We start from the raw sequence: 27,151 nt of genomic DNA, 5'->3' as shown, positions 1-27,151 counted from the left end.
ATTCCAGTGCCAATAACCAAGTTGTGTTTCATTGCTACAGGGATCAAGAAATCTTTTGGTGTTGATGACATGTTTGTTATGACTCACCATGAACTTCTTGCTAAAAATCTGTATTTGTATTAGTGAGGCATATTTTGCAACCTATTCCGGGGAATATGCAGTTCTCCACAAGAAGAAGAAGAAGAAGAAGAAGAAGAAGAAGGGAAAAAAAAGAAGAAGAAGAAGAAGAAGAAGAAGAAGAAAAAATAAGTAAAAAAAAGTTTTGCTTGTTTTGGTGTATTATCAAAACCTCTCATCAATTGGGTTATTTATGTATTTATTTATTTTCATGTTGCAAAACTATACAGAGATGTTCATTTTTTGCAACCCATTCCTAAACAAACTTGAGCTTTATTTTTAGGTTGAATGAAATATCTACTTAGAACAAAAACATTGTATGTTGTTCTTTTACTCACTGATTGTTGATATACTTTCTATAGGGCAAGTCCTTGGCATCTGAAATCGCGTCAAGAAGAAAAACATAATGTTAGATTCTATTTGAGAGTTGGAACTACACTTTTTGGTGACTTCTTGTTCCCTATCCTTCTGTCCTTAAAGAGTTCATTCAATGCAAAGTAGTTTTAATTAAAAGCTTTGATCTGTTAAGCATTCTAATAAGTCCCTGACCATAATGCTTCTCTTGAGTTAGTCAATTAAACCATTTTTTCTCTCTTCGCCATTGAAGAACCTAGTAATTTATTTAGAGAATAATGTTTCAATGATGACTCTAGTGTTGCCTTGTAGTCTTATGTAGAGAACAACAAAACCAAGGGACTAAAGTGACCTTAGGCCATATTAGGAGAATTTTCATGATAAAATGTACAGGATATTTGATGAATATGGTATGTTTGGCAGCGATCAATCTATTGTGTATAATGTTGATTCATCAAACCAGGTCGTATATGATCATTATAGCATAACACTTCATTAATAGTACACACATTGTTCATTCACTAATTAAAATAAAATTATGATTTGGCTTTGTTTCCAAATCAATCTAATAACTCTACGCATTTTAATTACCTTGTGCAAAGCTTGCATTTCAAACTGCTTTATCAGTAAGCTTATTTAAAGTTACTCAAGTGAATGGAGAATTTTTTGCACAAATCTTACTTATTTCTGTAGCATTGTACAATGAGAGAAACATCACTTAAGCTTTATGCCATTATAAAAAAGTTCTCTATTCATCTAACAATGAAAAAAAAAGGTAAAACACTACCTACCTGACATGACATTTGTGTTTGCTACTTTCTTCTTCCTCCGTGTCTGTTACCACCCTTGTGTGACCTTTTCACTTTCTTCTGTTGTTCTCCTTCAGCAATTCTTACAAACCATTTTGGTTTTCCAATTAAGAATATAATATATCCCATTACCAATCCCAATACCATTCCACATCCGTACCCCATTTGTATCGCTTTCCAACTAAATCCACGTGCAAAAGTTGGATCATCTTCCTTGTGCAACATAGGTGTTGGATGTAGTGGTGTCTTATTATCTTCACATTCCTTTGATAGAGGAAACCCACACAATGCCAAGTTCTCATTGTACGAGCTATTATCAAATGTTTCAAATTGGTTGCCACGAGGTATGCAACCCTCAAGATGATTTTCTGAAAAATTTAAGACTCCAAGAAATGTCAGACTTGTCAATTGGCTAGGAATCTTACCAGAAAGTTGGTTTGAAGAGAGGTCCAAGGATTCAAGCGAACATAGATTTCCCAATGATGAAGGGATATTGCCAACAAGGTTGTTGTGAGATAAGTTAAGCAATCGAAGTGCATGAAGCTTTCCGATGACATTTGGAATCTCTCCACTAAATTTGTTGTGTGATAAGTCAATCGTCGTGAAAATTGTTAGAATTCTTGGTAATTCAATCTCAAGACCCTTTATCATGATTGTCACTGAATCACCATAATAAGATTCCCTCATATATCTCAGTCCCACACTTTCATTGATGATTCTCATAGCTTTGAAATTCTTGAAATATGTTGTTGGCAAAAAGCCACTAAACTCATTGTGAGAGAGATCCAAGATTCGAAGTTTACAAAAGGGTAGTTGAGTTTTGGAAAAGCCCATGGGACCGTGAAATTTATTGGATTGAAAGACAAGGACTTGCAACTCTGGAAGAGTTTCCAACCAGTAGGGGAATGTGCCATTTAAATTGTTGTTCCCGAAGTCTAGAACTTCCAAGTGTCTACATGTTGCCAAGGATCGTGGTACTTTCCCTTCCAAATGATTCCTGTTTAAATCAATAGTCCTCAACTTGTTTCCCTCTGCAAATGAGGTCGGAATTCTGCCGTGAAAGTTATTCATACTAAGATCTAACACACTTAGTACATTGCTGAAGTTTCCTAAACATTGTGGAATTACACCACTCAAGTTATTATGAGACAAATCAAGGATCTCAATGGAACTCACATTGCAAATCACTGAAGGGATCTCTGTGAATTTATTATGTGAGGTTAAAAAGTTTGTCGCCACAAGTGGTGGGATGCGGCCACTTAGTTCATTGACGCTCAAATCTAACAATTGCAATGAATGATTTGGGAATTCTTGGAGTTGACCATTGAGTCGATTAGCACCGAGGATTAAGTACGACAATGACGAAATATTAAACAACCCTGATGGAATTGGACCTGTAATATTTGAAAAGTTTAAATAAATAAGTTGTGATTGAAATTGTTTCGTGACAAATCGAAATAAACAATATGTGTAATGTTAGAAAATATATATATATATTTCCTTGAAACATTCAGAACTATTAATTGTGTAAGGTTAGCAACATTAGGACTATTTAGCGTTCAAACTTGTTACAAGATAAGTCTTTATAAGTCATATGCATAAAGTTCTCAAGAGACTCAGGCATCTACCTAAAAAATTTGCATTGACATTATTTTTCACGTCTTGTCATGGAAATAAGTTTAGAAAATATATATATATTTCCTTGAAACATTCAGAACTATTAACTGTGTAAGGTTAGCAAAATCATTAGGACTATTTAGCATTCAAACTTGTTACAGGATAAGTCTTTATAAGTCATATGCATAAAGTTCTCAAGAGACTCAGGCATGTACCTAGAAAATTTGCATTGACATTATTTTTCATGTCTTGTCATGAAGATATGTTTATCAAGGAATTATGTACAATTTTTTTTTTTTTTTTATCGGCAAATGTTAGCTATTAGTTGTTAGATTAGCACCTATGGAAGAAGATCTCCCCACCCTTGGCAAAGCACCTAAATGCTAGCACTCCCTTAATTCAACCCCCCTAAGGGGAATTGAACTCATGACCTCCTTGGGACTAAGCCCTAAGGAAGGCATGGTGGCCAACTAGACTAAGCCTAGTTGGTTAGGGAATTATATTCAATTTAATACATGTTGATGTTGAAAATGCAGTTATTATAACCATTAAAGATTTTGAGGTCACATGATCCAAAAGTGCTATTTGATTTTGCCATTTTTCTTACAACATTTACTTTATTCTCCATATAACTAACACTACAAAGTAGTGTAACAATTATTCAAAAATGGTAGGAACCTCAAATGTTTACCAGTATATCGATCAAATGTCTCACATGAATATGGGATCCACACCATGTGAGTCACATATGGGCCCCACGTCTATGTGAGACATCTGATAAAATATTTGGAATCACTAGCATTACTCACAATTTTATTATCCCCTTTTAAGGGTGTACATCATAGAACTATCGCATCTAATTTGATACATTCACATTTATTAGATATTAGACGATACGCGTGAGATCCATTAAACCAACAATTATGTGATAAGCAAAATATGATCAAAAATTTGATAAATGTAACATTGTTGTAATAAACTATGTTAATATTGACAAGTTCAGTTGAGTTTTCAAATTGTGTTTATCAATTTAAAAACAAAACAAAACAAAAAAATCTCATCATTTTCTCTTTTTAGGGGGTAAAAATAAATTTTAAAAACTTCAAAAATATTTTTTCTGGTTTTTTTCTAACTGGTTTCTAGTTCAAATAATTAAATAAATAAATGAAGAGGAAGAAGAAGAAGAAGAAGAAGAAGATAGATTTGGATTCTCTCAAGTTCTAAGAGGGTGTTTGGGGTGCACTACAAATTTGTCTTAAAAAAATAGATGACAAATATAATTTTAAAAATAACCATTCATTTGTTATAATAGAAATATGATTGAAATATATAGCTATCGATATTCGATCATCTTAATTTTTTGTATGATTATTCTAGTCAGTGATTTTTAAAAAGTGAACGGTTTAGATTACTGAAATTGGCCCCAAAATAAATCCATCGAATCTAAACTGTTCATTCAAGTTGGCCATCCAACTTGACAGAGCAGTTGGAATTAGTGGTTGAACTCAATCATCCGAACTGTTCACTTTATACAGACTATGAGAATCAACCAAACACGATAACGTCAAACTCCCAAGGTTCTGGCTTAAAATCTTCAACAATTTGAGGGAAGTAAAAAGAAATGTGTGTGGGTTGTGATGATCTTAATATGTTTTCAGGCATTTACATTTTGGATGATTTAAACTGTTTTGATGACTAAGGGTCATATTTCAATGATTTAAACCATTCATTTTGTATGGTCCTCAGTTTATGCCACCATGGAAAAATTAAGTTAATGTGATAATCATAATCTTTCTATTTTATTCTGTTTGTCTCATAAAAAATGAACGACAAATATGTTTTATAAAATATACCCTTTTTTTTTTTGAGACAAATAACATAAAATGAAAAGGTTACGATTATTTGATTGACTTAATTTCTTTCGTGGATGATAAGCACAGAAAACTTTATAAAATAAACGGTTTGGATCATCGAAGCGAAATTCATTATGGGTCTTACAGGCCCTTCAAGTTCATAATTAAACTTGAGAGAAGTCATACTCTATATTTTCATATGTGCCCAGTTAGTTGATTGACTTGCAATTCGAGCTCTACAAGATGAGATTGCAAGACTTCCTAAAGAAAGACATTAAAATTCAAGTAAATTTCAATGATTATTGAAGAATGCTAATTAAAAATTGCGAAAGGTTATCGAACCTGTGAGATTGTTGGAGCTCAAGTACAATGTCTGCAGATTAGGAAGTTGTCCTAATTCAGTTGGAATTCGTCCATGAATGTTGTTCTGTGCTAAGCCAAACCATTCTAAGCTTGAAGTGTTGCCAAAGAAAGACGGAATTGTACCTGTAAAATTATTTTCTTATAGTAAAAGAGTTCTCAAAAAGAGTAAGGTAATCAACTCTTTTGGTATGTCGAGTCCGATTTTGATTTTGTTTACAATTTGAAAGATGTGTAAACAATATACACATTTTGATTGGTATAAAATGATAAAACCTATCATTTTGGGTGGAGTCATTATACTTTTAACAGTTTGGATTATCAAAGTTGGCCCCACAAATCAAAGTTGGCCCCAAAAATATACCCGCCAAACCCAAACTATACTCTCAAATTGAATGGTCATCCGAAGTCGGCCCCAAAATATACCCACCAGCACTCCAAAAACCTCCCATACCAGTCTGCTTTACCCAAGCCCCATCAAAGTTTTTCTTGAACCAACCCCCCAGCGGGGCTTACCACCGAATTTCTTGCCCATTAGTTGACAGATCTGACTCGGCCCATGCAACAAGAATAGGTAAATTTGCTTCCTTAAATTGCTTCGCTCTCAACACTGCTCCCTGCGTGACATTGATAGGATCACCTTTGCCAGCATTAAAATATGTGTCTTTCCGGCCCTTTCACAAACTCCAAACAATAGATGCTACCAGCGCTTGAAAAGTAGCAGAGCAACTCCGATCAAGAGAAAGAGTGTCCAACTGGAGTGGGGAAGCATACCAGACTATAATGACGAAAGGGCATTCAGCAATCATATGCATCAGATTCATTTTTCCCTCCACAACTCAAACAGGTAGCCTCCACCGACAGCTTCTTACATTTCATTCAAGCTCCCAGTGGTACAATGTCCAAACTACACTTCCAGAGAAAAAGCCGAAGTTTACCATTAATGGGAATTTTCCAAAGTTTCTTCCAGTACGACTTCAATTATCGATTGCTACTATCTACCCCTCTTAGACTACCACTCATTCCATTTTTCCTAAGCATAAGAGCACACTCATACCCAAACTTGACTGAATAGATACCCGTTGTTGTGTAATGCCAGATCAGTTTGATTTAATGAGCCCATTTTGGAGCCAACCTCGATAATTTGAACCGTTTACTTTATACATAGTATGAGAATCAACCAAACATGATAGCTTTCGAACTCCCAAGATTTTGACTCAAAATATCATGAATTTGAGAGAAGTAAAAACCAAAATGTGTCGACTGTGATAATCTTAATATGTTTCCATCCATTTACATTTTGGAGGATCTAAACCATTTTGATGGTCAAATGTCTAGTTTCGATGATCTAAATTATTCATTTCGTAAGATTCTTAGTCTATATCATCCTGGAAAAAATTAGGTTGAGTTGATTTTTTGAAATCTTTCGATTTTATCACGTTTATCTCTTAAGAAATGAAAGACAAATATGTTTTTTAAAATAAACCAATTAATTTTTTGGAGACAAATACAATAAAATGAAAAAGCTATGCTTATATAATCGGCCCAAATTTTCTTTTATGGATGATATACGCGGAAATCCTACAAAATGAATGATTCAAATCATTCATACGGAATCCATGGTGGGCATCACGAGCCCCTCAATATATTTTCATGTGTGCATAGTTAGTTGATTGACTTGCAATTTGAGCTCTAGAAGATGGAAAACCCAAAAGTTAAGGTGTCAAAAAAAAAAGCAGTGGAACTGGTAGACCGATCCAACCACGACCAAATTGCTAGTATGGTCTAATTTTTTTAATTTTGGTTCTGGTTCTGAAAATAGTGGAACCATTCAAATCGGTCTAGTTTTCAGTTCCAAAGCTTTAGTTGCGATTTCGAACCAAACCAGACCGTGGCAAAAGCCCAATAGTCGTTGGAAGACTTCCCAAAGAAAGGCATTTTAATTGAAGTAAATTTCAATGATTATTGAAGAATACTAACAAAATATTGCAGGTGGTTATCTAACCTGTGAGAGAATTGGAGCTCAAGTCAAATCTCCACATATTAGGAAGTCGTCCTAATTCAGTTGGAATTCTTCCATGAATGTTGTTATGTGCCAAGCGAAAAAATTTTAAGCTTGAAATATTTCCAAAGGAAGGCGGAATGGTACTTGTAGAGTTATTTTATTCTAGTCAAATAGTTCTCAAAAAAGAGTAAGGTACTCAACTCATTTAGTATGCCACCGAGTCCCATTTTGGTTTTGTTTACAAATGGAAACATTGTGTGAACAATACAGACATTTTGATTGGGTGGAGTCATTACACTTTTTGGGTGTAAAGTTTGCATATTTGGGCTAATCATATTTTGTATATTGTTTATATAAAAACAGTATGAACAAATTTATTTTCATATGCCATTACTAAAATTGTTAGCTTTAAGAGATATAACACGAAATATCAAACAAAGGTGCGAATCCACAAGGATGAAAACAAATAAAAATAGAGAGCAGACACAAAAATAAATATGGAGAAATATATAATTACTTTTTCATCCATATGTTTAGGGTTTACTTTTCCAGCCATTTATATTTTCATGTGTGGCTAGCTAGTTGATTGACTTGTAATTTGAGCTATGCATGATTAGAAAGCCAAAGCCTTGTGGTCGTTGGAAGATTTCCAAATGAAAAGCATTAGATTGCAAGTAAATTTCAATCAGTGAAGAATACTAGTTTAAAATTGAAGGAGGTTAATGAGTTTGTGAGATGATTGGAGCTCATCTTAATTCAAACATATAGCTATTGATATTTTCATCGTTATTTTTTGAATAATTATTCTAATCAATGAGTTGTAAAAACTGAATGGGTCGGATTACCAAACTCGGCCCCAAAAAAAAACCACTATGACCAAACTGTTCTCTCAAATTGGATAGCCATCCAAATTGAGAGAGCAGTTAGGCTTAGTAAACTCATTTTCGAGATGACCTTAATGATCTAAATCGTTTAACTTATAACTATGAGAATCAACCAAACACGAAAGCTTTCAAACTCCCACGACTTTGACTTAAAATCTTCATGAATTTGAGGGAAGTAAAAAATAAATATGTGCAGACTGTGATAATCTTCATATGTTTTGAAAGATCTAAATCATTTTGATGATCAAGGGTCTCATTTCGATTATTTAAATAGTTCATTTTATAAGATCCTTAGTAAATATTATCATGAAAAAATTACGTTGATTTGATAATCACAATTTTTTCATTTTATCGTTTTTCACTCCAAAGTAATGGACGACAAACATGTTTTTAAAAATACACCATTTGGTTTTTTGGAAACTAATAAATTGAAAAGGTCACAATTATATGATTGACCTAATTATTTTTTTTCATTAATGATATATATGAAAAGTCCTACAAAATGAATGGTTCAAATCATTAAAACGAAATTATGTTGGGCCTCCCGAGACCTCAATATATTTTATGAAAAGCCCAATAGACGTTGGAAGACTTCCCAAAGAAAGACATTAGAATTGAAGTAAATTTAAATGATTATTCAAGATTACTAATTAAAAATTGCAGGAGATTTTCGAACCTGTGAGACGATTGTAGCTCAAGTAAAATCCTTGTAGATTAGGAAGTTGTCCTAATTCAGTTGGAATTCTTCCATGAATTTTGTTACGTGCCAAGACAAACCATTTTAAGCTTGAAGCGTTGCCAAAGGAAGGCGGAATGGTACCTGTAAAGTTATTTTCTTCCAGTAAAAGAGCTCCAAAAAAGAGTATGGTTCATGATAACTCTTTTGGCATGCCACCGAATCCAATTTTGATTTTGTTTACAAATAGAAAGAGTATGTGAACAATACACACATTTTATTTGGTGTAACATGATAGATCCTACCATTTTGGGTGGGGTTGGTACACTTTTTGGGTGTAAAGTTCACATATTTAGGCTAATAAGATTTTGTGTATATAGTTCACACACAGAACGTGTGTGAACAAATTTAACTTCGTATGCCACCACTGAAATTATTAAGCTTTAACAGATATGGCATTAACCATCTGACTTCAGTGCAAACCCATAGTGATGAAAACAAATACAAATAGGAAGCAGATACACAAAAAATAAATAAGGAGAAATATAAAATTCAGTGTGAAATAAATGACAATTTTACTTTCTAATCCATAGGATTAACTAATCATAACGAAGGATTAACTAATCATAATGAAAATGAGGCAAGATGTGATATGAAATAAAATTGTAAGATAGCTCGGCATAATTATGTTAAAATTATGGGGGTCAATGTATTTTTTTCAAACCTCAAAGCAGGTTAATATAGTTTTTCACCTTTTTCCTTGGTTGAAAAAAGAAGAAATAATTATGAAAATCAACTAAACACCGTAAATGACTTTCAAACTCCAAAGATTTTAATGAATTTGAGGGAAGTAAAAAAAAAAATTGAAAAATAAAAGTTCACTATCTTAATCCAATGATATGCAAGAGAGATGTTTTGTTAATAATTAAAGAAAATATGAGTGAGGAAACTATATTAAATATTCTAATTGATTGGCACATCATAGAATTTGAAAATTAATCTTACTTTTGGGCTTAAATGGCAATGCTCAAAAGAAATACATGTAGGCTATCATGACCTTAATATGTTTTCAGCCATTTATATTTTCATGTGTGGCTAGTTAGTTGATTGACTTAATATTTGAGCTCTGCAAGATGGGAAAGCCAAAAGTCCGAATTATTGGAAGATTTCCAAAAGAAAGGCATTAGAATTCAAGTAAATTTCAATGATTACGGAAAAATGCTAGTTAAAAATTGCAGGAGGTTATCGAACTTGTGAGATGATTGTCGGTCAAGGTAATTATTTGCAGATTTGGAAGTTGTCCTAATTCAGTTAGAATTCTTCCATGAATGTTGTTCTATGCCAAGCCAAACCATTTTAAGCTTTAAGTGTTGCCAAAGGTAGTCAAACAGTTCTCAAAAAGAGTAAGATACTCAACTCTTTTGGTAAGCCACCGAGTCTGAGTCCGATTTTGATTTTGATTTTGTTTACGAATGGAAAGAGTGTGTGAACAATGTATACATTTTGATTGGGTGGAGTCATTACATTTTTTGGGTGTGAAGTCCACGTATTTGGGTCAATCATATTTTGTGTCTTGTTCATATACAAAAATTAGGAGTGATCATTAGTTCAATAGTTAAGACTTGGCTAATAACTTTGAGGTTATGGGTTCAAGTCTTGGAACAATTACTTTGTGAACTATGCCAAAGGTTAAGTGTGCACTCAATCTTTTCTCTCCTAAACACACTTTAATGTGTACTAATTGGACCTTTTTTTTTTTCATATACAAAAATTGTGTGAACAAATTCATTATATGACCTGATAAATAAAAATAAAAAATAAAAAATCCATTTTATGGCCCCTCTAAAATTATTAACTTTACGAGATATAACACGAAACATCAGACAAAGGTCCAAATCCACAGGGATAAAAACATATACAAATAGGGAGCAGATACAAAAATAAATATGGAAAAATATGCAGTTCAGTGTAAAATAGATGTCAATATAACTTTTTCATCCGTATGTTTAGGGTTTACTTTTCCAGCCATTTATATTTTTTTGTGTGGCTAGTTAGTTGATTAACTTGTAATTTGAGTTATGCACAATTGGAAAGCCTAAGCCCTATGGTCGTTGGAAGATTTTCAAATGAAAATCATTAGATTTCAAGTAAATTTTATTCAGTGAAGAATGCTAGTTAAAAATTGTAGAAGGTTATCGAACTTGTGAGATGATTGGAGCTCATGATCTTGATTCCAACATAATTCATACATGTAGCAATTGATATCCGATTGTTTTGATTTTTTGAATGATTATTCTAATCAAAGAGTCATGAAAAATGAATGATTCAGATAACCAAAATCACTTCCAAAATACAAACTATGAGAATTAACCAAACACGACAGCTTCCAAACTCTTGAATTTTGACTCAAAATCTTCATGAATTTGAGGGAAATAAAAAATAAATATGCGTGCACCGTGATAGTCTTAATATGGTTCAGCTATTTTCATTTTGGATGGTCTAAATCATGTGATAATCAATGGTCTTGTTTCAATGATCTTAATCAATCATTTTCTAAGATCCTAAGAATATATATCATCATCAAAAAAAATTAAGTTAATTTGATAATCGTAGAATTTTATTTTGATCGCATTTGGCTCTTAAAAAATCAACAAACATTTCTTAAAACAGACCATATAATTTTTTGGAAACAAATACAATAAAATAAAAAAGATATGATTATATGATTGACCTAATTTTTTTTTTCAAGGATTATATATATGCAAAGCTCTGCAAAATGAATATTTTGGATAATTGAAACATAATCCATGATGAGAGACATGGGCCCCTCTATATATTTTCATGTGTGCCAAGTTAGTTGATGGACTTCCAATTTGAGATTTACAAGATGGGAAAGTCAAAAGCCAATAGTCATTGGAAGATTTCCAAAAGAAAGACATTAGAATTCAAGTAAATTTTAATGATTATTAAAGAACGCTAATTAAAATATACAGGATCTAATCGAACCTGTGAGATAATTGGAACTCAAGTCAAATGTCTGCAGATTTGGAAGTTGTCCTAATTCAGTTGAAATTCTTCCATGAATGATGTTTTGTGCCAAGTCAATCCGTGTTAAGCTTGAAGTGTTGCCAAAGGATGGCGGAATGGTACCTGTAAAGTTTTTTTTTTTTAGTAAAAGAGTTATAAAAAAGAGTAAAGTTTCTCAACTCTTTTGGTATGCCACCAAGTCCAATTTTGATTTTGTTTACAAATACGAAGAGTATGTGAATAATACACACATTTTGATTGGTGGAAAACATTTGATTCAAGCAAAACAAAAGCATGACAAAATTTAATCAACAAAAAAGTAGATTAAAAAAATAGGCATTGAAATTAGATTTAAGGCACAAATCAAAATTGAAACCAATGCAATCAATAATTTTTTTTTATAAAAAAAATAAACTAAAAGAAAAAAAAAAAAGAGATTAAATTGAAAAGCACAGTTCTCAAATCAAATAAGAGAAATGAATTTAAAAGAGCACCGCATCAACTATGTCGGGGCCTAGAATTTGGACTGGACGTTTGCTTGGTCTCGGCACAATTTGCTTCCAATGCTTACAGATGGGAAGCAATAGAAAGCACAAGGTTTAATTGATAGATTTTTGTTATTTACATACTTTACCCAATATATTATTGTAATTCAATTTGGAACCCCGCAATTTTTTCTGGTGGCATTTTGTCTGGACTGTGTGGTGAAGTTAAGAAACTTGGGTTGGGCCTTAATTTAGAGCTGATAATATTACATTGATTAAAAGTATTTTGGGACCCTTAAATTTGATTAAATTTTGGGGGCCAGGGCGGCAGGCTTGCTTGCCTTGGGTTAGGGTCGGGTCTGGTTCACACACAAAAGCTGTGTGAACAAGTTTATTTTCATATGTCACCACTGAAATTATTATCTTTAACAGATATGACATAAAGTATTTGATACCAATGCAAACCCATAGTAATGAAAACAAAAACAAATATGGAGCATACACAGAAATAATAAATAAGGAGAAATATATAATTCAGTGTAATGTGAACTAGAATTTTAATCCATAGGATTAACGAATCATTAATGAAAATGAGGCAAGATGTAATGTGAACTAGAATTTTAAAAGAGTTTAATATAATTATGTCAAAATTGTGGAGGTCAATGTATTTTTTTTTCAAACATCAGAGAAGGATAACGTAGTTTTTCACCATTTTTTTTTATTGAAAAAAGAAGAAATAATTATGAAAATCAACTAAACACTGTAAAATGACTTTCAAACTCCCAAGATTTTAATGAATTTAAGAAAAGTAAAAAAAGAAATGAAAAATGGCATACAAGTTCAATATAGAAATCCAATGATGTGTAAATGAGATGGTTGACTAATAATTAGAGAAGATACGAGGGAGGAAGATGTCTTAAATATTTTAATTGATTGCCACATCGTAGAAGTTGAAAATTAAGTCTAACTTTTGGGTTTAAATAGCAATGCTCAAAAGAGATACATGTAAGCTATCAACATCTTAATATGTTTTCAGCCATTTATATTTTCATGTGTGGCTAGTTAGTTGATTGACTTGTAATTTGAGCTTTGCTAGATGGGAAAGCCAAAAGTCCAAATCATTGGAAGATTTCCAAAAGAAAGGCAATACAATTCTAGTAAATTTCAATGATTACTGGAAAATACTAGTTAAAAATTACAAGAGGCGATCGAACCTGTGAGATGATTGCCGCTCAAGGAAATTATCTGCAGATTTGGAAGTTGTCCTAATTTAGTTGGAATTCTTCCATGAAATCTTGTTATATGCCAAGCCAAAGTATTTTAAGCCTGAAGTGTTGCCAAAGGAAGGCGGAATGGCACCTATAAATTTATTTTCTTCTGGTCAAATAGTTCTCAAAAAGGGCAAGGTACTCAACTCTTTTGGTATGCCACCGAGTCTGATTTTGATTTTGATTTTGTTTACAAATGGAAAGAGTGTGTGAATAATATACACATTTTGATTGGGTGGAATCATTACACTTTTTGGATGTGAAGTCCACATACTTGGGCCAATCGTATTTTGTGTATGTTCATATACAAAAATTTTGTGAACAAATTCATTATATGACCTGATCAAAAATAAAATAAAATCCATTATATGGCACCTCTAAAATTATTAACTTTAAGAGATATGACACGAAACATCAGACAAAAGTGCAAATCCACAAGGATAAAAACATATACAAATAGGGAGCAGACACAAAAATAAATATGGAAAAATATATAATTCAGTGTGAAATAGATGTCAATATAATATTTTCATCCATATGTTTAGGGTTTACTTTTCCAACCCGTTATATTTTCATGTGTGCCTAGTTAGTTGATTAACTTGTAATTTGAGCTGCTTAGTCTTGGTTTTATATGTTTTGTTCTGTAGATTGTTTTGCTGCTCTATTTGTTGGTTTAGTCTTGTTCTTTCTTGTTTTTCTCTGTTTGTTGGTTCCTCACCAACTAAGAGGTTGATGCTTGTTCTAGCTCCAAACTTCTCTTTATTGATGTTTTCCATTGTACTTTGTACGTGCTTCATCAATAAAGTTTTCTTTGCCGATCAAAAAAAAAAACTTATAATTTGAGCTATGCACGATTGGAAAGCCAAAGCCCTGTAGTCGGAAGATTTTCAAATGAAAATTAGTAGATTTCAAGTAAATTTTAATCAGTGAAGAATGCTAGTTAAAAACTATAGGAGGTTATCGAACTTGTGAGATGATTGGAGCTCATCTTGATTCAAACATAATTCATAAATGTAGCAATTGATATCCGATCGTTTTGACTTTTTGAATGATTATTCTAATCAAATAGTCGTGAAAAGTAAACGATTTAGATAATCAAAATCACCTCCAAAATTTACCCACCAAACCCTTTCTCTCAAATTGGATGACCATCCAACTTGAGAGAGCAATTGGATTTAGTGAGCCCAATTTGTGGTCAACCTCGATGATCCGAACCGTTTACTTTAGACAGACTATGAGAATCAACCAAACACGATAGCCTTCAAACTCCCAAAATTTTGACTCAAAATCTTCAGGAATTTGAGGGAAATAAAAAATAAATACGTGTGGACTGTGATAGTCTTAATATGTTTCAGCTATTTACATTTTGGATGGCCTAAATTGTTTTGATAATCAATGGTTTCATTTCAATGATCTTAATCGATCATTTTCTAAGATCATAAGTATATATATCATCATGAAAAAAATTAAGTTGATTTGATAATCGTAGTATTTTATTTTAATAATTACATTTGTCTCTTAAAAAATTGACAAATAGTTTTTTAAAATAGACCATTTAATTTTTTTGATAGAAATACAATAAAATGAGAATGATACGATTATATGATCTACCTAATTTATTCTTTCATGGATTATATAAATAGAAAGCCCTACAAAATGAATAATTTGGATCATTAAAACATAATCCATGATGGGACTCACAACCCCTCAATATATTTTTCTGTGTGCCCAGTTAGTTGATTGACTTGCAATTTGTGATCTACAAGCTGTGAAAGCCAAAAGCCCAATAGTCGTTGGCAGATTTCCAAAAGAAATTCAAGTAAATTTTAATAATTATTAAAGAACACTAATTAAAAGTTGCAGGATCTAATTGAACCTGTGAGATAATTGGAGCTCAAGTAAAATGTCTGCAGATTTGGAAGTTGTCCTAATTCAGTTGAAATTCTTTCGTGAATGATGTTATATGTCAAGTCAAGCCATGTTAAGTTTGAAGTGTTGCCAAAGGAAGGTGGAATGGGTACCTGTAATTTATTTATTTATTTATTTATTTTCCCTAGTAAAAGAGTCATAAAAAAGAGTAAGGTTCTCAACTCTTTTGGTATGTCACCAAGTCCAATTTTGATTTTGTTTACAAATAGAAAGAGTGTATAAACAATACACACATTTTGATTGGTGTAAAATGATAGATCCTACCATTTTGGGTGGGTTTATTACACTTTTTGGATGTAAAGTTCACATATTTGGGCCAATTATATTGTGTATTGTTCACACACAAAAGTTGTGTAGACAAATTCATTTTCGTATGCCACCACTGTAATTATTAGCTTTAACAGATATGACATGAAGCATTTGACACCAGTGCAAACCAATAGTGATGAGAACAAATATAAATAAGAAGCAGACACAAAAATAATAAGGAGAAATATATAATTCAGTGTGAAATAGATGACAATATTACTTTTTAATCCATAGTGTTAGGTTTTTATTCTTGGCAATCCCATTTGACAAAACTCCTTTCAGTTGTACTTATTGTCGCATTTTTACTTCAGTGAGGCTATGAGTTTATTAGATGTGAATCCAACCCGAATCGTACCTTCCAGAGAAGTTTTTGGTGTTTGATTCTTTCAAGATTACCACTTCGCTGACTATGACGGGGATCGACCTGGTCTGGGGCAGTGCCCCCGAAGCAAAATGCAATAGTGCATTCAAAATTGCTTGTCCGCTCGAGCGGACATTCCCCCACTCGAGCGGAGAATGGTGAGTTCCAGAAGCATGAGTGTCTGCAAAAGTACTCAGTATCGTGTTTTTACGCTCAAGCGTACATCCTGGTTTGGAACACGTCACATAGAGTCCCCGCTCGAGCGTCAATTCCCACGCTCAAGCGGACCTCGCGATTTTAGATTCTATAAATTCGCAAGTTGCTCCAAATCTAGGATTACTTCTCCAAATCTTCTTCTTGGCTTCTAGGGTTTGTATCTGGGGATATTTTGCTAGTTTTCTTTGATGTTTAATTGAGTATTCAGCTCATGGTTTAAGAAGAATACATCAATGGTTTGTTTGTTCATTCTATACAAAAGAGAGAGTTGTTCTTCGGTGGATTCTAAAGAATTCGAGCCTGAAGCTTTGGTGCATTCTGGAGTGCCTGATCGTCAAGACAATTCCGAGGTGAAGATGGGGCAGGAAGAGACACATAGGGGTTGGTTCAATTCGGTCATGGATTCGCTAGGTAATTAAGAGTATACATGTGTAATTCCTTTATATCTTCTTAGTGGATTGTTTTGTGGCTGTTGCCCATGGTTTTTTTATCACAATTGGAGGTGCTCCAATTATGGTTTTTCCACGTAAAATCATTGTGTTGATTTGTCTTTGATTGTTTGATTGGGATTGCTATTTAATGATTAAAATTGATACATAATCACAAATCAATATCTAGGGGATTTCTAGATTTTTCAATTGGTATCAAAGCAGGTCGCTCTTGTGTTTTTTTAAAATCTTTTAGAGCGAGATCTTGTTTGATTTGTGATAATGGATTCAATTCGTAAGGGAAATTCTATGGTTCGACCACCCGTACTTGATGGATCCAATTATTCTTTTTGAAAAGCTCCGATGAGATCATTTTTGAAATCTATTGATGAAAAAGTTTGGCAATCTGTCATGTATGGGTGGATTGAACCAACGATTACCGTTGATGGAGTAACTTTCCCCAAACCAATTGATAAGTGGGACATAATTGATTACCAAAATAGTAGCTGGAATAGTAAAACTATCAATTCCCTCTTTTGCGTTGTCACACCTGAAGAGCTTAGTCGTATTTGCAATTGTGAAGTCGCAAAAGAGGCTTGGGATATCTTACAAACTATTCATGAGGGCACTCATTCTGCTAAACGCTCAAAACTTCAAAGGCTCACGTCTAGTTTCGAAAACCTTTCAATGAATGATAGTGAGACCTTTGATGAATTTTATGTGAAGTTGAGTGACATTGTAAATTCCAACTTCAATCTAGGTGAAAAAATACCGAAATCCAAGATTGTAGGAAAAATTTTGAGGTCCTTGCCCGATCGGTTCCAACCAAAAGTTACGGCTATTGAGGAGGCTCAAAATGTTGACAACCTCAAGCTAGATCATTTGGTTAGAAATCTCCAAACTTATGAGGCACATAGGATTTCAATAAGAAACAAAAAGATGCTATTGCTTTTAGTAGTGCTCATAGAGTTGGAGTAGATTCTGATGAAGATTGTAAGATAGATTCCAAGATTACAGATGTTTTTGTAAAACAATTTAAAAAATCTTTTCTGAAAAAGAATCCTAATCTTTTGGACTCTACTCATACTCATAAATCCAAAGGCAAAGATAAACTCAAAATTAATTCTATAGCCAAGAAGGAGAAAGGAAGGATACAAGGGAACTCTGAAAGAGTCCAATGCTATGAATGCCAAGGATTTTGGTCACATTGCTCAAGAATGCCTCACTCGTTTGAGGAAGAAGAAAACCCTCGCTATCACTTGGGATGATGAATCAGAATCTGATGAAGACGAAAGTGACAATGAAGATCAAGGTGGAGAGGGACACAAACAATTCCTTGCCTTCATGGTAGCTTCTGAAACTGATGGACGAATAGAGTATCCGAAGAGCCCGATTGAGAATGCCACTGATGATGAATCCTCAGGGAGTGAAGATGAAGAATTTCAGCAAGCATATCAAAAGTTGTATAAGGAATCTCTTAACTTATCCAAATTGAATGACAAACTCACTACGAAACTCAAAGCATGTGAAAGTGAGAATGCCAAATTAAAGAAAGAGATTTCCAAGGTTAGGAATGATGCCCTTAAGATTTCTAATGATCGACAAGCTCTTTGTGCAAAACTCTTGACATGTGAGACGAAGAGGAATGAGCTACAACAAATCTCTGCAACTTATGAAGAAAAGATTGAAACTCTCGAGATATCTCAAGTTGCTTCGGAAGAACCAATGATCAAGAAAGAGGAAGAACTCAAGTGTGCTATTGCTACCATTGGTCTTTGGAACAGAGGATCAAAGACTTTGGACAATATCATTAGGTCTCAACAAATTTGTTCTGACAAGAGTGGCATTGGCTTTGGTGGTAAGAAAGAGCAAAAACATAGTGCATCCACATCTCATGATACAAGAACTTAAGGGTAGGGGGAGCACAAGATTCAACGAGAGGAAAGACTTCTCAATCTTCCTAAAGTTGGTAAGGTCAAAGAAAAGAAGGTACATCCTATTCACCCTGTTTTTGTTGGTCATCATTGTGGTATGTATGGGCATATTCACTCTTATTGTTATGAGTTGCATGGGAGAGTGTCTCCTAGAGACAGAAGAAATTCCAACATGTCGTGGAGTACGAGACACTTCACTGGTGGTAATGAGGTTAAGGGTCAGATTAGACCTCGTTATTTTGATTTGCTTGAGACCAAACATGAACAGAGGTTGTGTTTTCCTAGACCTAGAAATAGGAAGTTGGAAACCAAGTCGAGATGGGTTCCCATTGAAGGAGAAGGGAACCACAACGTCAAGACACCACCCAAGAACCGCAATTCTCGCAACTTTGTTCATACTAAAGCAGTTTGGGTAAGAAAACTTGACTTGTGTTAATTTGTTTATTCGTTTTAGTGTTTAGGTTTTTGTGTGTTTTCTTCCTTTTTGGGTCATTTAATGTGTACTATCATTTAATGTGTGCCTATTTGTTTTTGTTTCTGTCCTGTTTTGTTTAAAAAAAAAAAAAAAAAAAAAGGAAAAATCCAAAAAGATTTCCGTAGTATGGTTTTGCAAGATTGAAATTTTTGAATAGTCATTGGTGCATATTGGAATTGATGAGAATATCCATTACATGTTAATATGTGTGTGCTTTCTGTGGTCATTACTCATTTTGGAGTGTGTGTTTTTTGATTAGTATGTCTCATTCTGTACACACTCTTGGATTAGCAAATTTTGGAATCTTCCGCCTTAGTGATCATTTTTCTCTATGGACTTCTGGCATTGATCTTTTGCTTTTCTAGAGGAATTGACCTATACTAGCATATCATGGGTGATGTTGAGTCTCTTAAACCACCTTCCATCTTTTTTGCATCTCCATGGCTTTCCTCTCATATCTTTGTAGTCTAGCCATGAGGAAAAGGCTACCTCAGAGTCACCAACCAAGCTATCCTTATTATATCCATGCTTCTCTGGTTTGGTTTCCATACTCTTGAGCATGTCAGCCGCCAATGAGTGTGCAAAAGAAAAAATAAAAAAAAAATGTGCAAGAAAAAAAAATGTGAAAAAAAAAGGATTCATTGATTGAGGGGGAGCCTCCGCTATTACTCAACAAATACCCCTTGATTTCTAGTGGTTGGACATTCCTTACTTGTGCTTAGATTCTCTTGTCGGAGGTCCAGCTTTCAGATCACTACTAGGATTTGAATCTAGTGTTTGTCGAACTCTAAGAGTCACACACACACTCTTTTCATGAGATCTATGCTTTCCACATAATGCATCACTTTCTTTTATGAGGAATCTTCTAGAGGCTGTGCACATTGTGTTTTCAAGTAATTGTGCCTCTTAGATAATCTTGTGTGTTTCAAGGTATAAATCTGAAATTTCTTGCTTGCTCCACCTTATTATTTTTTGTCATTTTCTTCTTATTCATTGGTTTTAGTAAGGGGGAGTTTGGTTTATCATTACAAGAGTTTGTTAGCATGAACACTTTGATTTGTTTGGTAAGGGAGATTGGCTTTAGTTGTTTTGCATTTTACTATGCACTGCTTGCTTATTATTTCTTTCTTGCAAGCTCCTGATAGTTACATCATCATATCATTGCTTGTGTGGTTTATGATCTTGCTTTACTTGATTGAGCTTCCTTTGTCATGGCGGGCGCATTTGTGTTGGTATTGCCATCTATTCATGCCATATGTTCTTAAAATCTCCAATTTATATGTATTCATATTTTCATATCATGCTTCAAGATAATCTTATCATATGTCTATTGCTTTTTCATTTACTCTTGCGGGACTAATACTTGTTTTGGAGATTGTGGCACTAATAACTGTTTTGCAGATCATGACCTTGAGAAAGAAGTTGGCATTTGTTGGCTGTAATGGGTTGGGGTGTTTAGGATTTTATTTGTTAGGTGTGTTTTGTCACGGCATTGCCAAAGGGGAGATTGTTAGGTTTTTATTCTTGGCAATCCCGTTTGACAAAATTCCTTTCAGTTGTACTTGTTTTCGCACTTTTATTTCAGTGAGGCTATAAGTTTATTAGATGTGAATCCAACCCGAATCGCGCCTTGCAGAGACGTTTTTTTGTGCATAATTTTTTCAAGATTGCCACTTCGCTAATTATGATGGGGATCGAGCTGCCAGGTCAGCTCACGGGAGTCGAGGGGGCAGCGCCCCCTGGTGGGTCAGGGGCAGCACCCAGGCGGGGTCGAGGGGCAATGTACACCGCCCGAACTCTCTCTGCGCGCCCCCCTTTCAGAGAGGGCGCGAATTGGGTTCTAGTAACTACAGTTTGGACTCCTGTCAAGGTTCTAAATCTAATCTCACAAAGTGCAATGTAAGACTGATAAATCACCAAAGTGTCCAAATCTGACAAATCGTTTTGAAAAATCAATTTTGAATCAAAAAGCGCCAAACATGGACTGCTTTCCCAGATTTCAAAGTTGCTGCCTAAATATTTTGTTTTGGGAAATTTAGGAAACCCTGACTCGTACCTAAGGCCACATGTCCGTCATCACCAAAGTTTCCTTGACTCGGGAACTTGGGTACGAGGGGGGAAGGTCCTGAAATGAGCACCCCTGCTCGCCCGATCAAAGGATGGGCCTTCACTAAGCATGATATGTTATTTTATAAACCTCATGTGTTCTTATCCGGTTATTAATCTAACTTACTATGTGATGCACGCAACATACAAGTATAGACTCCATCGCCAGAATTAGAAAAAAAAATTCATGTTTGTTTTTTAAAATGGTTTGAAAGTGCTACTCGCAAGTAGGCTAAAGCGCGGATTTGCCACCCTCAAGTGGGCTAAAAACATGATGATTTGCCATCCTCAAGTGGGCTTAAAACATACAATTGATGAATTGTCCCAATTCACGCAACAAAGCCTTCATCCGCAGGCATTCATGCAGTTATAGCAGTTAAGCAAATAGCCTAATGGCAAGCATGTTGTCATGGAAATCACTCGCACACATGTAGTATGCTAAATCGTAAACACTTACAGTGTACTAGTTATTTTAAATGCCTAATGCAACGCATGCAAAATTCAACTAAGTAGGCTCGGCTATCTAAATAGCATATGAATGCAACACATGATAACATGCTTTAGAACACGTATTCAAGTAGGTACTGAAATGCAATGCAGTTTGAATGATACGCCGAGCCCGGTGCATGCAAGCCAAATGATTAATGCACGCATGCAAGCATAAGGTATGTTAATTGAAATATGCCCTAAACTAACCATCAAAAGTTGATAAGTAAAAGAGAGAAAGAAGTGGGGTTGGAAGACATGCACACACACACGCACCCTTATTACAACATTGTGCCCTCTCGACGGAGGGTCCGAATGAATAAACTAGCTAGCTAGGCTAAGCTAAGCTACTTATTACAAATTAACTAATTAACTAACTATTCTGGCTAATCAATTATTACAACACAAATGAAACTGAATAATTAGCTAATTTAAGCTAATTAAAGCAATTAAATTAATTAATTATCTAATCTCATTAATTATTACAACACATGTAATTAACTACATCTAGCTAACAAAGCGATAAATGGCCTCGCGGGCAAGGGAGATATGCATGCTCGGATGTGTTTCAATGAATTCTTCGGGTATTATTTTCCACCCATTTTCTCATTTGTGATTCTCACATCACTCTGGCACTCAATCTTTTTTTCTCTGAAAAGCCCTTTTCTCACTTTTCTCTCAACGTACATCTCTCTATTTTTTAATCTCTCTTATTGTTTATCCCTCCCCTGGGTGGTTGACGGATAAGTAGGAAGTTATGGGTTCTTGCCCCTAGTATTCTACTAGATTCTCATTCTTCCACTCACAACAGTGAGCTTTCTTCCACGGAGGAGTTGCGCTACAACTGAGTGTGCAGCAGATCCGCAAGTGACATTGATTGATGACGCCATTGGTTTAGCTTGATCGAGGTGAGTTACAACATGTCCCATCTTTCAGGCATACGATCGATTGGTCTCTCACATTGCATTTTCTACATCCCCATTCCGAGTCAGAAGCCAATTTGGGTGTGATCGTCCCAGATAAGGGAAATGAACATCCCGCTCCATTTCTAGTTCGTGCTTCGTACTTGGCTTGATACCTCGCTACTTGGAGGATGAAAGATCTTTCGGTCCTTTGTTGTTAGCTTCAGTTGTGCCTTTTCTGGTGAATATGGTGCCCTTTCCGGCAAGTATGGTGCCCTTTCTGGCAAGCAGAGTGCCCTTTCAAGCAAGTATGTTGACAATGGGGAAAAAGACAGAAAACATGACTCAACTGAGCCCCTAGTTCATCATTTTGACCATTTTTTGTTTTGACTTTCTACTAAAACAATTTTGACCAACGAGAGTTTGATTAACACACTTGTTCGATTTTCTGATTTGAAATCATGCAAGTAAGGCTATGAGCACTGAAAATTTTCCTTTTTTGGGTCCAAGAAATGGTCTAGTTTTGGAAAAATGAAAGAATTTTTGAGAAAATTAGTCAACCTCATTAAAAATCCTCAAAAACTGTTTTTGCAAATGGCCACTGCTCGACCAACATGAAATCTACTCCTGAGATGCACAACCTCAGATCTGAACTTGAATTGCCTTGTAGCTGAATCTTCTAACAGAGTAGGACAACTGAGTCCGAACGAAGATGATCATGAAAATGAGCCACTTCACATGGACAAGATAGCTGAGTTGAACAAGGATAAACCAATCAACATGGATGAGCCAAGCAAGCTATTGAGGTCAGACTTCAGGATGAAGTTACCTACGTATCCCAAACATAGGAATCAAGCCTAAGGTAGTTCCGGGTTAAGGTACACTCGGGTATTAACCTCTCCTTTTGCGCTCTAACTTTTGTCAAAGCCGCCCTTTCGGGTTTTCAACCTTGAGAGCTCCGTTTTTCTTTTCTTTTCATTTTTTCTTTGTTCTTCTTTTTTCTTCATTCTTTGCATTTTTTTTCTTTTCTTTTTTTTTTCTTTTCTTTTTTTCTTGCTCTAACTTTTTCCTGGGTCACCCTTCTGGGTTTTCGACCCAGCGAGCCTCTCAAGGATAGAAAAGTGTATCTTTGTCCATGCTGATTGGTCATAGGATCTCAAAACCATCTTAATCCAAGAGAATGGATACGGTTCACTGATGATGTAGAAGTCCATCCAATGGGGGCTGAATTTGCCCCTAGTATTGTGGATAGGAACTCAATCATCCTTCAACAATACTTTTCTTCTCTCCGCTGCTGGAATTTGGCTTTCTTGCTGGTCTTCATTGGTTTGTAGAATGACCCATCTTTTAAATCTTTGAGCACATCTAATAATTTTGCCCCTAGTTCAAGGGCTACTTCTGATATAGCATTACAAGCTTCCTTTGATAACATCTGATCTTCTTGATCTGACTTTGTTGCCCCTAGTTTAAGGGTTGCTTCAAATCTGGTCTGGCGGGCCTCCTTTGATGTCATACGACTTTATTGCCCCTAGTTTGAGGGCTGCTTCAAATCTGGCTTGGTGGGCTCATTTGATGTCATACGACTTTATTGCCCCTAGTTCATGGGCTGCTTCAAATCTGGTCATACAAGCCTCACATTGTGATTGATCGTTGAACAATCTGAATCCAGGTTCAAGGTTTGAAAGTAAAAGGGGTTGAGTCTCGAAGTTGAGAGTGATCTTATGCTGAACAATCTCAAGAGCGATTCCACACAGGTCTTTGCAGAACCACGCAAAACATTTTTTGAAATCATTTAAGAAAGCGACTAGTCGCTCGCGCCGAAGACAATGTAGAACCAATCTGGATCAAGCCAGGATCCTTCTCAGTACGCACATTATCAAGCATGATCTCATTTATTAAGGCCTTAGCACGCCTCTCTTTCTCTCAGTTGGTCAAATTTTTGCAAATCCTGAGGAATTCCTCCCTCTTTGTTTTCATCACAATGTTAAAAAAAATTTGAAAAACTTAGGTCAATGCAATGATTTAAAGGCACATAAAAGTAAGTGAAAATCTCTGTCATTTCATTCAAAACTCAGATTTACTGGCACAACTGGCTTCAAAGGCAGAAACAGACTCAAAGAAAGATTGTAAAAGACAAACACAAAACAAGATAGTGATGTCCGAGGTAACAGCCCCGAAATTACCCGACTCTAACACAACAAGACAAACTCGATACAACAAGACAGACTCGATTGCCTCAGTGCAAAAAGACTGACTCAACACAACATAATAGAACTGACCCAATACCCAAGTCAGAAAGTAAGGTAAACAACATTCGCGAATTGCTCAAAACAGTGCGTGTCATTCTCATATCTAAAGTAAACTGAGCACAACCAGCAGGTGGTTCATCCCCCGATCACATAATCACATTATCCCCCAAGTTCACTGATCCAGTGCCGATAGACTTTGCAGGACTTGGTGCGACAATGACCCTGTTATCAATCAAATCTTGTATTTTGTGACGAAGACGAAAACAAAGGTCAGTGTCATGACTGGTTTGCTGATGGAAGGCACAGTACTTGCAAGCATCATGCTTAGCGAGAAAGGGATTCGGGAGAGGCCGAGGCTCAAGGGGCTTGAGATGGCCTTGCCTAACGAGGATTTGGAAAGCTTTGGACAAAGTCATGTAGAGGGCATGGAAGACCCTCTAACCTCGGGGTTGGTACTTCGAGGTTCGTGGAGTTTTGCTAGATGCACTAGCAAAGGGATTGATAAGTGCTGACTGGGTTTGCTGATCTCTTCCGAGTGTAGGATTAGAGCTGAAAGGAACGTTTCTGGTATGATGGCCATTCTCCCAGCTTGCCCCTTGACTCAAAATGCTCTCATTCTGAATGGCAAAAGTGTCATCCACAATCTTTGCAACAATTGCAATCACTTGCTGTTTGTTCAGCCCTTCGGCTTTCAAAGCCTCAACAGCCTACTGAAGGTGTTCATGGGGACCAATGCCTGTCCCTACCTTGTTCTTTCCATTTGCCTCCTCTTTGCCAAAGGATTGGGTCGTTATATCAGAGCGGAGCCCAGTTGTTGTCGACATGTCATTGCCCAGACCTGGGATGGCTTTAGGTTGGCCATTTTCAATTGCAGCTTGCCCCAAGGTTGGAGAGCCTTTTCTGGTATGTGATATGGTCGATGACGGAGCCAATGTCCCAAAGACCAGATCTGCCACTATTCTCTAAAGATCTTTAATCATTCTCATCACCTCAGAAGTAGTGGGTTCACGGGTTTGAGATGATTAGGGTTCAAATGCATCCATCATACATAAGTCCATGTTGATTGGAATGAACACCTCAGGCTTTGGAAAACGAGTCGGGGTAATGTATATGTTGGGATCATAAATAGATGGCAATACGTGGATTAAAGTGAGGTGTGGATGAGGTGACGGGTCAGTGGTGGCCTGAGGTCCCTTTGGTGGAGCTATGATCTCTTCGTCAATAAGATCCTGAATCTTATGACGGAGGCAGATGCAACGATTCGTATCATGATCGTGTTGTTGATGATAGTCACTGTGTTTAACTAGGTCATATCTTAGTGGAAGAGGATTTGGAAGGGGTTAGGGTTCTAGGAACTCTAGGTACCCTTTTTCTTGCAGCATTTTCAAAGCTTATGAGAGACTCATGTAAAGAGGATGGAAATTTCAGGCTTGGGGCCGAGTTGAAGTGGTTGGTCTTTGGCTATTGAGCGAAGTAGTGATAGTGTCTACTTTTGAGCATTTCGCAACTGTGCTACCATCAGTAGCAGCATTAGAACTACGAACAACATCCTTTTTCGAAGGCTCATTATCTTCCACAAAGATCCCTTGTCGGATGGCCTCCTTGATTTGAACCCCAATGTCGTGGAGGTCCTTAAAGTTGAATACCATATTCTGCAATGTCTTGGCTTGCTTAACCATATCTTGCTGCAGCGAATCCACTGATTGCTGAAAATGGATCAGCAAATCCTCTATATTTATCGGAGGCTGCGCCATGATAGATGTAGATGCTCGTGCTCTGAACAGAGGTGATGTGACTGGTGACTATCGGATCAGTTGAACCGGTGAGCCTTGACTAGCCTTTCTTTGCCTTGCCTCAACAAAGGAAACACTGGTTGCCCTGAATGGAATCTCTGACCTGACAAAGTCTATCAACACAAGTCCAATGTACCCAGGGGATATCGGAGCCTCTGAAGCAATGGTTTCAGGACTACCCAGCAAAAGAGAAAACAGACAACATCTCAGCCTGGTCTCACTAGAACAGATATGAGCATAACTGAATGACTGTGCTCTCTACTGGATTCTGCCCCAAAACAGATACCAACCGATATGCACATCCCTATACAGTTTCACTGTAAAGCACATACCAGTTAATTGAGAGTCAAAACACTTCTATGAAGGGTTAGGGTTTCCCTGTCCTATTTTGTCAAGAACTAGGGTTTCACTACGCACACATGCGGTTTCAAACAACCTACATTCGGGTAAACAACCAGTCCTAGTTTCGAATAGTCTCTAAGGCTTCCGATATGCAACTGGGTCGAAT

General features: G+C 35.7%; 1 protein-coding gene across 1 annotated transcript; it reads right to left on the bottom strand.

Annotated features, from left to right (window-relative positions):
• Positions 1-1,283: 1,283 nt before the first annotated feature.
• Positions 1,284-26,604, bottom strand: LOC114294465 (receptor like protein 27-like). Its single transcript, XM_082923138.1, has 3 exons — positions 26,367-26,604; positions 5,093-5,236; positions 1,284-2,674 (listed from the first exon to the last, which is right to left on the bottom strand). The coding sequence occupies exons 1-3, from the start codon at positions 26,602-26,604 to the stop codon at positions 1,284-1,286; spliced, it is 1,773 nt and encodes a 590-aa protein (XP_082779264.1).
• Positions 26,605-27,151: the final 547 nt, after the last annotated feature.

This window comes from Camellia sinensis, chromosome 4 (assembly GCF_055761805.1).
Source record: "Camellia sinensis isolate YWXY chromosome 4, ASM5576180v1, whole genome shotgun sequence".
Classification (NCBI taxonomy): Eukaryota; Viridiplantae; Streptophyta; class Magnoliopsida; order Ericales; family Theaceae; genus Camellia; species Camellia sinensis.
Note: the sequence above shows the minus strand (reverse complement) of the source record. Positions and strands in the feature narration are given on the sequence as shown.